At 39.5% G+C, this 13,849-nt stretch overlaps 1 protein-coding gene across 2 annotated transcripts in view; it reads right to left on the bottom strand.

The window, feature by feature from the left end:
• Positions 1 to 13,849, bottom strand: part of RUNDC3B (RUN domain containing 3B) — a 146,856-nt gene that overhangs the window by 119,502 nt on the left and 13,505 nt on the right. For both annotated transcript variants that reach the window (XM_056118347.1, XM_056118348.1), the window contains exon 2: positions 7,778 to 7,893. In XM_056118347.1, coding sequence (XP_055974322.1) covers positions 7,778 to 7,893 — 116 coding nt within the window. The remainder of the gene's footprint in view (positions 1 to 7,777; positions 7,894 to 13,849) is intronic.

The raw sequence follows: 13,849 nt of genomic DNA, 5'->3' as shown, positions 1-13,849 counted from the left end.
AAGTAGCCAATGAGTTCTGGAGGGTGGCCGGTGAGATTATCTGGCACTGGCAGGGAGTGGCTTATAGGTGTGATCCCTGTGTCGCTGGAGACTGGGGGTTTATATTGAGCAGAAAAATTGGGAAATACATATCCATTTCATCTTCCTGAAAGTAAAAGTACTCCTAAATTTTATTTTTACAGTCACATCAATTATCTTTAATGGAGATGACAATGGAAATAATACTGCATTAATCACTGTTAAATCTGAGTTTGATCAATTTAGTAGCTAAAACACAAGACAAGTAATAATAAATTTTTATAAAATATTGGGATTGTATTTGGTCTCAAATGGAACCAAATATTGTGATGTGGGTATGAAAATGTCAATGTAATACTAGGTTCTAGATAATACAGAAATAAATCTATAAAAAGCCCTTTACTCAGTTCCAAGTTTCTGATTTTAACAGTACTACCAACAAATCACAAGACTAGGATTATTATTGTTCTAAAAGACTGAAACAACTAGGTAAAGGGTAAAAGGTAAAGGCCCTCCCGTTGATCGTTGATTTGCTCGAGCGGGCCCAGTAACGTCTCCATTGGAGACTTTGTTGTTACTGTGTTTGGCATATCGAATACTCTCAGTAGCTCGCCGGGCTCTCCGAGAGGGGTGGAGGAATCGAACTGGGGTCGGCCATGTTGGCCGCTTGTAAGGCGAACGCCCTACCGCTGTGCTATCACTCCAGCCCTGAAACAACTAAGGGCACCTTAATTAGATGAGGGGAGGGAAAACAAGGAGAAATGATTATATAATAGAAATATCGTTTATTAGACTCACAATTAGGAAAAAAGTGACGCAAAAGAAATTAGAAGAACAGTCAGATTAGCTTCCTACTCACAAGAATTTTCTAGTATTCTGAACTGCTCAAAACTTTGGTGGACTACTTTATTATCCTAAGTTCTCTGATATCAGAATCTTAAAAGGATGACTGGAAGTCTAACAAAAATACTATTGAATGGGCTACTACATTTAGAGACACCAGGTAAAAGGTAAAGGTTAAGGCCCTCCCGTTGATGGTCAATTTGCTCGAGCGGGCCCAGTAACGTCTCCATTGGAGACTTTGTTGTTTCTGGGTTTGGCATATTGAATACATCACGGGTAGCTTGCCAGGCTCTGCTGCACGGGCGAGATACTCTCTGTAGCTTGCCGGGCTCTCCGAGAGGGGCGGAGGAATCGAACTCGGGTAGGCCATGCTGGCCGCTTGTAAGGCGAACGCCCTACCTCTGTGCTATCGCTCCAGAGACACCAGAGAAGAGATTTTTAGTAAAGTGAAAAACCAATATGCTTGATTTGTCCAACCCTGCCTAAATATGATATTCACCAACCAGGTGGAGGTGAAAAGGAGAATTTTACACTTTAAAATAAATAAAAGTTCAAAAACTACTCGAGATTGAAACTAAGGTCTTTGTGATTTTTACATTCTGTCATTATTTCCAAGTTCTCAACTCTACTCCGGACAAATAAGACCAACGTTTTATTGAGGGATTACTAAAAATAAGATTAATGTATGCCATTTTAAAAGTCTCCTTATCATCAATAATGGGAACTTTAAAATGATCATAAGTAGTAATTGTTTTAGTTCTGCACTTTACCTGTCTTAGCATAGCCTATATTGTGCCTATGGCTATATATTTTTATCTTTATCTAGAAACAACTAAAATTTAAATACAATGTAACTTAATTTTACTAATAAAAGGTGGAGAAAAGTAAATCTTAATCCCCCAAGTTACGCACTTTTAGGGGGGAGGGGGAAAGTGGGTCACACCTGGCGTTGCTCAGGGCTTACTCTTAGCTTTGTGCTCAGGAATCATTCCTGGTGGGCTCAGGGGGACATCTAGGGTTCCAGGATCAGCCTAGGTTGCCACATGCAAGGCAAATGCCCTACCCACTGTACTATTGCTCTGATCCCCAAGTTACACTCTAATTTGGGGGAGCGCACACTATTGGTGCTCAGAGTTTACACTTGGCTCTGTGCTCAGGGATCATTCTTGGTGGGGCTCAGGGAACCATGTGGAGTGACTGAGAATGAAACCAAGTTTTCCACACCCTACCCACTATGCTATCTCTTGGACCCCTAGTTAAACACCATTAAGGTGTATTTATACAAAGAAAAACACTGGAAAGGTAAGTTGTTACATAACCAAATGGACATAGCGTGCTATCTAAATAACGATAATTTTTAAAAATAAAGTCAATTTATCATATATCTGCATACTAAAGATTGAGATATACATGCTACCTAGATATCTGAATGTTAAATACCCCATCATGAAAGTTCAGAGATTTCTGTGGCTCATGTCTATCACAATAAAGCACAATATTGCATACACAGAAACATTCTGTAGAATGATGCTTTGATTATTAAGACTGGCTTCATGTTTCTGTTTTGGAGCCACAGCCACTGGTGCTCAAGGGCTCTTTCCAGCCTTGATATTTGGAGACCAGGTGGTGCTGGGGATCAATCCCAGGCCTCCTGCTTGTAAAGCATTCACTAAGCCTGTTGAACCACATTTCTGGCCCTCCTAGCTTCAATATATGACACAAATCTCGCTGTCTTATCTTTCTTAATATCTAATTCACATTAGCAGAAACCTTTTTTTCTTAATTTTTATTTTTTTTAATATTTTTAATTTTTTAAAAAATTTTTATTAGTGAGACATCATGAGGTACAGTTGTAGACTTACAAATTTGTGTGCTTGGGTTTCAATTATACAATGATCAAATACCCATCCCTCCACCAGTGCCCATTTCCCACCACCACGGATCCCAGTATCCCTCCCACCCCCTATCCCCCCCATCCCACCCTGCCTCTGTGGCAGGGCATTCCCTTTTGTTCTCTCTCTCTCTCTTATTGGGTGTTGTGTTTTGCAAAAGAGGCAATAGGTGACAATCATGTTTGGTCTATAGTCTACATTAGTAGAAATCTTATCTAAGAATTCACTGGAGATTCTAGTCTCAATGTAGTAACTCACTGACTTCTCAGAAGCAGCACTCGCAGATTAGATTGCTATGAAGCATTTCTAAAGCTCTATGATCTATATTTTGTTGAAAGATTACTCAGTAAATGGCAGACTGATGTGCAAGAATTGCCTACTTACTATTGTGATAGCAGTCCACCCAATCACTCAGCAGAGACAGTTCAACAAAACCCAACTGATAAAAGTTTATATATTTTGTGGAAGAATCATCTAATAAATAGTATACCAAACCAAGGTAATTGAAGCCTTATGATAAAAATACTATTGAACATTAAGTTACATTAATATTTAGCTTATTATATGTGCTTTTACCAGAAAAATATTAGTTACATATTTATGTAATTTAAATATATGATCCCTATATAATATATTAACCCCAACAATATCTCAACATACTCTAACATCCTTAACTTTTATAAAAATTTATTTTCTTATAAAATATGGAGCTGGAGCGATAGCACAGCAGGTAAGGCATTTGCCTTGAACGCAGCCAACATGGCCGACCTGGGTTCGATTCCTCTGTCCCTCTCGGTGAGCCCGGCAGGCTACCAAGAGCATCTCATTGGCACGGCAAAGTCTGGCAAGCTTCCCGTGACATATTCAATATGCCAAAAACAGTAACTGGTGCCCGCTCGAGCAAATCGATGAACAATGGGAGAACAATGCTACAGTGCTACAGTGCTTATAAAATATACTATATTTGAAATAAAATTTAGGAATTAAAAAATAAAATTTTATAGTAAAAATAAAAACAAAATTTAGGAACTACAAAAGAGCAAAAGTAGGATGAAAATAACCTTTTCAAATGCAAAATAATCAACTTTTAATAAAAAGCACTGCACTTCTATGTAATCCTTTTAAGCTGAAAATGGTTGACTAAATTTATTTTTCTCTTCTATTTAAATATGTCTAGCCCTTTGTGGACCCACAGGTATGGCTAACTGATTTAAATATAGTAAAAATGAAGTTTCTAGCATTACAATTTTAAGAACAGGTATAATTTTCCAATTAAATGTTTGTTTGTTATTTCATAAATTACCAAAACAAACTACTGATTTAAAACTATATAGTAACACTGTGATACTTTAGTTTCTTAATCTTAAAATTTTTGCCTTGAAGTAAAATATATATCTATCACTTAATCACTTAACTTCCCGTTAGTCGTCGATTTGCTCGAGCGGGCGCCAGTAACGTCTCCATTTGTCCCTGTCGCGTGCTAGTGTAGCCCAATGGCATCTGTTCGCTCCGGGAACATGAAGGGCCTCAAACCGATCGTTCATGATCTTGACGAAGAAGTCTGACCATCTGGTAGGTGGGCGGCCACGCGGTCTCTTGACATCCCGTGGAATCCAATCAGTAACAGCTCTAGTCCAACGGTCGTCTTTAAATCTCATTACGTGACCAGCCCATCTGATTTTCGACACCTTGGCAAATGAGACAGCGTCCCTGATCCTTGATCGTCGACGGATGTCAGAACTCCGGATTCGTTCTCTCATTTGAGTGAAACGTGATATTCCAAGCAGAGCTCTTTCTATTCTTCTTTGGGAGACCTGAATGGCGTTCTCATCTTGTTTGCGTAGGGCCCAGGTCTCTGAGGCATATGTTAATGCAGGAAGAACAGTGGAATCAAAGAGATGTGCCCGGAGCCGGAGGTTCTTCGTCCTCTTAGCTATTTCTTCGACGTTCTTGAAGGCGTTCCAAGCCGCTCTCTTCCTCCTGCACAGCTCGGGTGCCAGGTCATTTGTCATGTTGACCTCTCGACCTAGGTAGACATAGCTGTTGCATTCGGAGTGCCCAATTCAGTGGACACGACTTCCACTACCCAGCCGTCGCCACACTCCAGGACGCTTTCTGGACCCGCGCGGCAGCTCCGGCTGAGACCCACGCACAACTGAAGACCCACAGAACAAGATAAGCGGAACTCTCTGAGACCTTGGACTCCAGGCTCGGCGGACCCAGGGACAGAGCTTCTCTGCTTGCTCCCACCACCATATATCTATATATCTTTTAATTTAGTCTCCAAAAAATTACAAAGTTATTCATAATTTGGTTTCAGGCATACAATGTTCATCAGTGTCCACTTCTCTCCACCAACTCCCTACCTCCATTTCAAGTGAAAAAAGTCTTAAGTAAAACTATTGCTGATCAAGTTTCCTTTGGGACTACCAGATAGATTAATGTGGTTGATTACTGCTTGTTATTGCTAAGATTTATGCTGCACACATACTGAAGTCATCAACTCTACTTTAGAAATGTATCTTTTTTTCCCTTTTTTTGTAGGAGTACTGCTATTTATTCAGCTATTGATTAAGCTGATTGAATTAGGCATGAACTCAACATTACTTTTTTTAATTGAATCAACGTGAGATAGTTACAAAGCTTTCATGTTCAAAATTCAGCCATACAACGATCGAACACTCATTCCTCAACCAGTGCACACTGTCCACCACCAGTGTCCCCACTATATCCTTCACTCACTATCTCAGTCCTCACCCTGCCACAGTGGCAAGCAATTTCCCCAATACTCTCTACTTTTGGGCATTATGCTTTGCTTGAATTTTCCCAGCACCATTCAAGCCTGCCTGCCAGGGGCAGATGCTAGATCATTTATTGTCCACTGCTCATTTTAAATATCTTGGGTGTCGCAGCCACGCACTTCTGGAATCCTAGATTGTAAATGGTTGGGTTCCAGAGACATTTCTGTAGAGCACTAATCCATTTCAGGATTCAATTGGGCATCTCTGGACGAGGGCTGCTGGTGTGTTAAGATGCCACCCAGAGGCACATTGCTGGGGTGACAATCAGGCTGATGAGCAGGTGGGGGAGCCGGGGAGGGACAGTCCAGCACCTCTGCCGCCATGCAGCATGGAGATTTAGTCCTGGAGCCCACATACCTGGGCCTTGCTTGTGGAAGCTCCTGGTCACCAGGATTCCAACCGGGGTAAGCAGTGAGATTGCACCTGCTCCAACCTGGTAAAATTGTCTCAGGATAGGGCCCGGAGAGATCTCCGTCTCTGTGATGTCTTCCAGGACTCACTACTGTGTCTCTATTTTTTTATCTCTTTCGAGATTTATGGGTCTCTGAAGCAAGGCCTTGCACGCAGCCAACATGGCCGACCCGAGTTCGATTCCTCCGCCCCTCTCAGAGAGCCCGGCAAGCTACTGAGAGTATCTCGCCCGCACGGCAGAGCCTGGCAAGCTACCCGTGACGTATTCGTATGCCAAACACAGTAACAAAAGTCTCCAATGGAGACGTTACTGGGCCCGCTCGAGCAAATCGATGAACAACGGGAGGACTGTGACTGTGGCTGTGAAGCAAGGCCAGTAGTAGAGTTTACAGGGTGGCTCAGGAGTTGGTTCATGGGGGTGACTGCCAAAGCCTCCATGTGTACTGGGAAGTGGGAGTGGTAGCCCATCCAAACTCTGAGAAAGCCTAGAAATTTCAGTCACATATTTATCTCAGAAGCATAAATCTCTTAAAATGCAAAAGTGAAGATAAAAGCTGTGTTCTCTCAGAAATATGAAATATTGCTGAAAATTCTAGCTTTTGATCTCTTTCGAGATTTATTTATGGGTCTCTGAATTTTCAGCAGATTATATCTTGGTGCGGTCAATCCTGAGATGGTGGAGTCAGGCTGGGGGTATGGCGGTGATTTTGGATTGTGGAAGCAAGTGGTCGGGTACTCTGCCTGGGCAGTCACAGGCCAACTTGCCCCCTTCCGATTTACCTCAGTCTGTTCAGTCATATGCAGGTCTGAGATTAACTGTGGCTTTTGATCTTTTTCAAGATTTATCTATGGTCTCTGAAATAAGGCCAATAAATAAGCTTGTCTAGCTTAGCCAGAGGTGGTTTGTGGGTATGGCTCACACAAACCTAACTTTTGGCCATTTAATTTCTTGGTAAACGTGGTCCCAAGTTGTTGTGGTCTGGCCAAAGGCACAAAGGCAATTTTGGGGTGTCAGGAAGTCTGAAAGCACCATCAGGCTGCTGATGCACTCGCCCCACAGGTATGGTCTGATCTGTTGGCGGCACCATACATCCTAGAGAAGTATCTTTTTAACTTTAAAATATTTTATATTTCTGAGAGAACATAGCTCTTATCTTCACTTTTGCATTTTAAGAGATTTATGCTTCTAAGATAAATATATTTGCTGATTTATTTTAAGAGAACTAAAGTAGACCACCTCGAAGGTATTCAAAGATTCTTCAGTTTAATGAAGTATAGATTTTTCAAATACACTAATGCCTGAATGTTCCTTTGTAAACTGAGTAAAATGTCCTCAGTAAAATAACCCGTGAAGATAGGTTACCTTTTAAGATTTTATTTTAGTTACTGTGGAAAGTTATTCTGCTCCTTATATGGGCAATTTATACACTCAACATTATAAATGCATCTGGTAAGGTTTAAGTTTAAATTTGTTTCCATGGACATAGGCCAAAAGATTAGGCATTCTAAAATGGCTGTTATGTTTCTCAAGATGTGGTATACCTATTTAAAGTATAACAAAGTGGTTTCTAGAATTTCAATTTTATTGAAAAACAGATTTTGAAAGAACCAAAAAATATAATGATGAAAGAGACAGCATAGGAATTAGGGTGTAGTTGACCCTGGTTTCGTCCCTGGTATCACATATGATCCCCTGAGCAACACATGGAAAGAATCCAAAGATCCAAGTAAACCCTGAACACTGATGGGTGTTGCCCAACCACGCCCCGACACACACCCAAAACCCATAAAGACATGTATCAGTTCTATTACCTTTTAGCCGGTGACTTAAAATCTGTTCCAAAATAGCTGCAAAATTATTAAATTCAGGAGAAGAATCATCAATTGTCTCAAAGCAAGACCGATCAATCAGGGTCTTCACAGAAAATCTGTTAAAAAGACAAAGAAAGAAAAAAGATTGTAATTTCTTTTGAAGCAAAATTTATTCATTTATCTAAGTAGGAAAAACTTAATTTTGCAATGAACTTAATTTGGGGAAGTACTATAGAATGCTGTATACCTGATGACATATTTTGAAAATTCCTGTTTATTCCATTTTATCATGTAATTTTTTACATATATGTTTTATACTTGCATATCTATTATACATAGCACTGTAGCACTGTCCTCCCGTTGTTCATAGATATGCTCGAGCGGGCACCAGTAACGTCTCCGTTGTGAGACTTGTTGATACTGTTTTTGGCATATTAAATACGCCACAGGGAGCTTGCCAGGCTCTGCGGTGCGGGCAGAATACTCTTAGTAGCTTGCTGGGCTCTCCAAGAGGGGTGGAGGAATTGAACCCAGGTCGGCTGGTTGGCCACGTGCAAGGCAAACGCCCTACATGCTGTGCTATCACTCCCGCCTATATAATATATATATATGTATATATATATAAAGCACACTGAGGCTGCCTTCACAATCATGAAAATAACAAGTTTAAATAGATGCCAGTAAGTCCAAAATACTGAAAAGTAGTCAGAACAATCAGATAAGAAAAAAATACTCAAAAGTTGTACTCGTGTCCATAAGAATTAGAAGTGTCAAGTTAAAATGCTTTAAGAAGTTTGGAGGCTCAATACAAATAGTTGGACCTCTATTTTGATTTGGGGCATACATCTGGCTCTACACTCAGGAATCACTACTGATGGGATTTGGGCGACCATATGGAATGCCAGGGATCGAAACCAAATTGATTTTACCCTACCCATTGTACCACCACTCAGGCTCCTGGAGCTCAGTTACACATGTGCAGCATTTCATATTTCCCCCTTATTTAAATGCCATTATTTTTGACTTACATATGCCATCGACTCAAGAAAGATTTATCCTCTTGTATAACCCTCACATAACATGGCATTTTATTTGTAGTTCCCTTAGAAAAAATTACAATTTCTTTTACTGCTGAGATAGCATCGTCTATCTCTATCTAAAATACAAATTTCTTCAAGTCTGCTTACTTTAGATGTGTTTATATCTTATTTAGCACTTGTAACAATGCCTCAAATGCTATTTATCAAGTTCTTTTTGGATATATGGTACCAGGTAATTGAACCAGGGCCTCACATATTCAAGGCAAGCGCTCTGCTGCCCTACAACTACATCCCCCAATATGGTATGCATCAAGATCTTGATTTATCTGTAAGCATTAAATTTGAAAGAAATGATAAGGAAATATTTAATTCCTGACATTGTGGCAAGACAAGAAAGTTATGGTTTTAACATGGGTATATTTATATAACCACCATCGAAACAATCTGTCACATGTATTTACCTCATGCAATCCCTCTGCTGTCATATACTATGAAGGGTAATAGATGAGTGTCTTAGTAAAGATGGTGGATAAAGAGAAGGGAATGAAAGCTGTAAAATAATTAGAAACATAAATCTAGAGAGTGATAGAGAAGTACAAACTACTTGCTAAATTTTCAGGAGAGAAAAATGCATGCTCTGAGCATAAAGGGAAGTACAAAAAGATGTCCTTTATGGATTATAGCTATATTTACTGTATTAGAAAATAAACAGAAAGGTCTTAAGTACAGGCAAGTCTTCATTTTGCATGGTAGTCATTAATGTGCATGTTGGAGTCAGGCAGAATGTTGTTGGCAGAATGTAATTACAATTGTTCTGCAACACTTAAAAATTTCTGTCCAAACAGTAAATGCTTTTTTCCCAGCTTGTTATAATATGTAGGGGCATTATAACATATTAAACTACATTTAGTACACATAGTTATTTAAAATATGAGAAACACCAAGAATTAAACCTAGAAAACAAAACATGTTGTAAGCAGTTTGAACTATGTTTGCATATCATTTCATAACTTCAAAAGCAGGATGAGTATATTTTCTATGTCTTGGAAAGTTGTCATATTCCTTTCTAAGTTTGCATCAGTTTCCAACATTATATCCTTTGCACTTTCAAAACTGAGAAAATCTGAGATGCCCTATAAATGTGAAGTGGTTTGCCTTTTCTCTGAGATATCCTCATCCTTTTCGTCACAAGCATGTTGCTAATTTAGTGAAGCATGTCCAGCTTCACTAAATTCCTCTATCCACATATCTAAATTCCCTTGAGTAGGAACAGCGTCAAAATTATAAAACTCCATTTATCTTGAATTTTTATTTTCAGTATTACCACTTTCAGTTGCTTTATTGCCTATCTTATTGGCCAATTAATTCTTTCAATTCTTTCTTTTAATAAAATATCTAAGTTTATACAACAATTTCACACACTTTCCTCTATACAAAATTATTTCGTATTTCATAATTATTATGCTTTGGGGGCATGGTTTGTGATTTGGGGTGGAAACATTAGAAATATGGTGGTTGGAAGGTGCAATGGGATTGGTGTTTGAATATTAAAAGTAATGAATTATTGTGAACAACTGTTTTCATGCACAAACTAACAGCATGAGTAGAGATCAATGATAACTTTTAAGTAATGTGATTATTAACTGATCATGATGAATGCTTATTACACAGTGGTTTGTGGAATAAAGCTAGAAGCAAAAGTTGACTTTAACTACTCACAATTAATACATAATGGTAGTGAAACTGGCTGTTGTGGGATGGTGTTATCTAAATTGTAGTAACTAAAACTGAGACATATTGGCTACTGAATATTCCAAACTACATGCTAAAACTGTGGGAGAGCTGCCTGCCTTATTATAAGCAATTGTTTTACAACAGTGCAGTAAATATGTTTTTATGAAAATTACACTTTTGGGCCAAAGCTATAGTATACTGGGTAGGGTGTTTGCCTTACATGCAGCCAACCTGGGCTTAATCCCCAGTACCCCATGTGGTGCCCTAAATCCCACTTGAGTGCAAAGCCAGGAGTAAGTCCTAAGTACTGCTGGGTGTAGACCCAAAACCAAAATAAATAAAATAAAAACTGCATTGTCTAAAACAAAATTGACAGCACTGTTTTAGATTTTTGCAAATATCTTTAATACTGTGGTTAATGGAAATATTATTTTCCTGAACTTTATTTTTGGAGGCACTTTATTTTTCTTGAAAGGACATGATAAATTCTTATACAACAACAAATTTGTATATGACTACCAGATGGTACCTTGCTCCCAGCATTTTCTCAAGAGGGAGAAAATTCATTCAGGTTTTCTCTGTATTGTCTCAAAAAAAGATTATAATTTTAGTAGCCATCTATCAGAATGGCTCTAAATTGAAGATGACTGACATGAATGTGTCCAGGTTTGGTGGGTTTGAGGCTACACACAAGAGTTTTGCGTAAAAAAAAAAAAATCATCTCAAATCTTTTCTTTGCCCAAAGCTAAATGGAACTGAATATGCATTTTTGTAAGGGGCAATACTTTCCATTCTGAATATTCTTTTTTGTTCCCTTTAGTCTTCTGAAACAGCAGATTCTTAATGAGACCATCACCATTCTATTTGTTTTTGTTACTTTACTGAGGCAACACTGCCTTACAAGAGTATAAATGTTTTAGGAGTGTAAGGTTACTATATCATGCCCGGGACCAAAGTGTAAATATCCACCAGTGTCCCCTGAATCCCCTTCAATCTTTGTGCTCACACTGCACCTCCTCTCATAACCTCAGCTAATCTAAGGGTTTGTTTTTGTTGGATTTTGTCTGTTCCCTTGCTTTGTTTTTTCATCCGGTATTTGTCTTTCTCCTTCCTACTTACTTTGCCTAACATGAACCCTCTCCAATTTCATCTTTGTTGGAGCAAAAAGCAAGATTTCATCTTTTCTAATAGCCTGACAATTGTTGCGTATACATGTTTTTAACACATTTTTTAAAATACAGTTATCTGTTATTGGACACATATATTGTTCCCAAATCTTGGCTATTGTAAATGCTGCTGTAATGAACATAACTGTGCAAATACCTTTTCAATTAGCATTTCTGTGTTTTTTGGATCAAAATCTAGGAGTGGAATTTCTAGGTGCTATGATAATGATAGATGTCTAACATTTCAAGAAATCTCTATTCTGGTTTCCACAGAGGACAGAGCAATTTAATTTCCACCAACAAGTGTATGAGAGTTTGTTTTTATTCTACTTCTCTTACAAATACTTTTTTGTCTCTAGCCTTATTTATCTCATCATTCTGCTTTTCACTTTTGTAGTAAATTATAAATATCTTTTTTTTCCCTGTGTGTGTTCGCCATGTTTATGTCTTCCTTGGTGAGCTTGCTGTATCTTCCTTGTTCAGTTCTCCCCATTGTGTGGGTGTGCTTGTTGTTAAATTTTAACATGGATATAACGTGGATGGAGCGATAGCACAGCGGGTAGGGCGTTCGCCTTACAAGCGGCCAACATGGCCGACCCGAGTTTGATTCCTCCGCCCCTCTCGGAGAGCCCGGCAAGCTACCGAGAGTATTCGATATGCCAGACACAGTAACAACAAAGTCTCCAATGGAGACGTTACTGGGCCCGCTCGAGCAAATCGACGATCAACGGGGGGCCTTTACCTTATAACGTGGATAGCAGCCCTCTATGAGATATAAGGTATGGAAATATTCTCTCCCATTTAATAGGATGTATTTTTTTTGTCTGCTTGTGGGCCACACTTGGCAAGTGCCCTATCCACTGTAATCTACCCTCATGATGCATTTCTTTAGTGCTGTTTGGGGGCCATATCCTGTGTGAGGGCTACTACTGGATCAGTGCTCAAGAGTCCCTCCTGGCAATGGTCTCAGGACCAGGAGGCATGGGGGAATTGATCCTGGTGCTCCAGCATGCAAACATGTGCTCTACTCCTTGTTGCTGATATTCAAATCCCCAGGAACACTGAAGCCGCCAGTATCATGAAGTTTTTACCTATAGCACTGTAGCACTGTCCTCCTGTTGTTCATCAATTTGCTCAAGAGGGCCCAGTAACGTCTCCATTTTGAGACTTGCTGCTACTGTGTTTGGCATACTGAATACTCACAGGGAGCTTGCCAGGCTCTGCCGTGCGGGTGAGATACTCTCAGTAGCTTGCCGGGCTCTCCAAGAGGGGCGGAGGAATTGAACCTGGCTAGGCTGGGCTGGCTGCGCACAAGGCAAATGCCCTACTGCTGTGCTATCGCTCCAGCCCATTTTATCTATAGTCTTCCTCAATGTATTTTATGATTTGGGGTCTAATATATTTTTTAGTCTTTTTTGGGTCACACCTGGCGATGCACAGTGGTTACTCCTGGCTTTCACTCAGGAATTACTCCAGGTAGTGCTTAGGAGACAATATGGGATACTGGGAATCGAACCCAGGTCAGTCACGTGCAAGGGAAATGCCCTACCCGCTGTACTATCACTCCAGCCCCTAATACATGTTTTCAGTGAAATTTTCGTTGTTCTGGATTATTCCCAGCTATACTCAGGGTTTACTTCTGGCTCTATGCTCAGGCATTCCTTTGGCCAGGGCCCACGGGATGATATGGGATTGAACCCCAGTCAGCCATGTGCAAGGCACTACTATATACTCTACACTCGCTATAGTATTTCTTCAATGTATTTTAAGTTAACTTCGGTGCTGGTGTAAGAGAGTAATACAATCTAACTCTCCATACATGTCAGGATTTATTTGAGTTCTCAAATCTAACCCATTATTCTATGTGTCTTCATTTATTCTAATACCATTACTTTGATTAACTTTCCATACATGTCAGGATTTATTTGAGTTCTCAAATCTAACCCATTATTCTATGTGTCTTCATTTATTCTAATACCATTACTTTGATTAATATAATTTTGCAGTATAGTTTGAAGTCATGAAGCAGGATGCCTCTCATCATTTTTTCAGTATTGCTTTTGCCACTTTTTTGTTGTTCCATACAAATTTTGACACAAGCAATACTTGTATCATTTCCTGGGAGAATATTG

Source organism: Sorex fumeus, unplaced genomic scaffold (assembly GCF_029834395.1).
Source record: "Sorex fumeus unplaced genomic scaffold, SorFum_2.1 ptg000037l, whole genome shotgun sequence".
In the NCBI taxonomy this organism is placed as follows: domain Eukaryota; kingdom Metazoa; phylum Chordata; class Mammalia; order Eulipotyphla; family Soricidae; genus Sorex; species Sorex fumeus.
The sequence above is the reverse complement of the archived record's forward strand: the minus strand, read 5'-3'. Positions and strand labels throughout refer to the sequence as shown.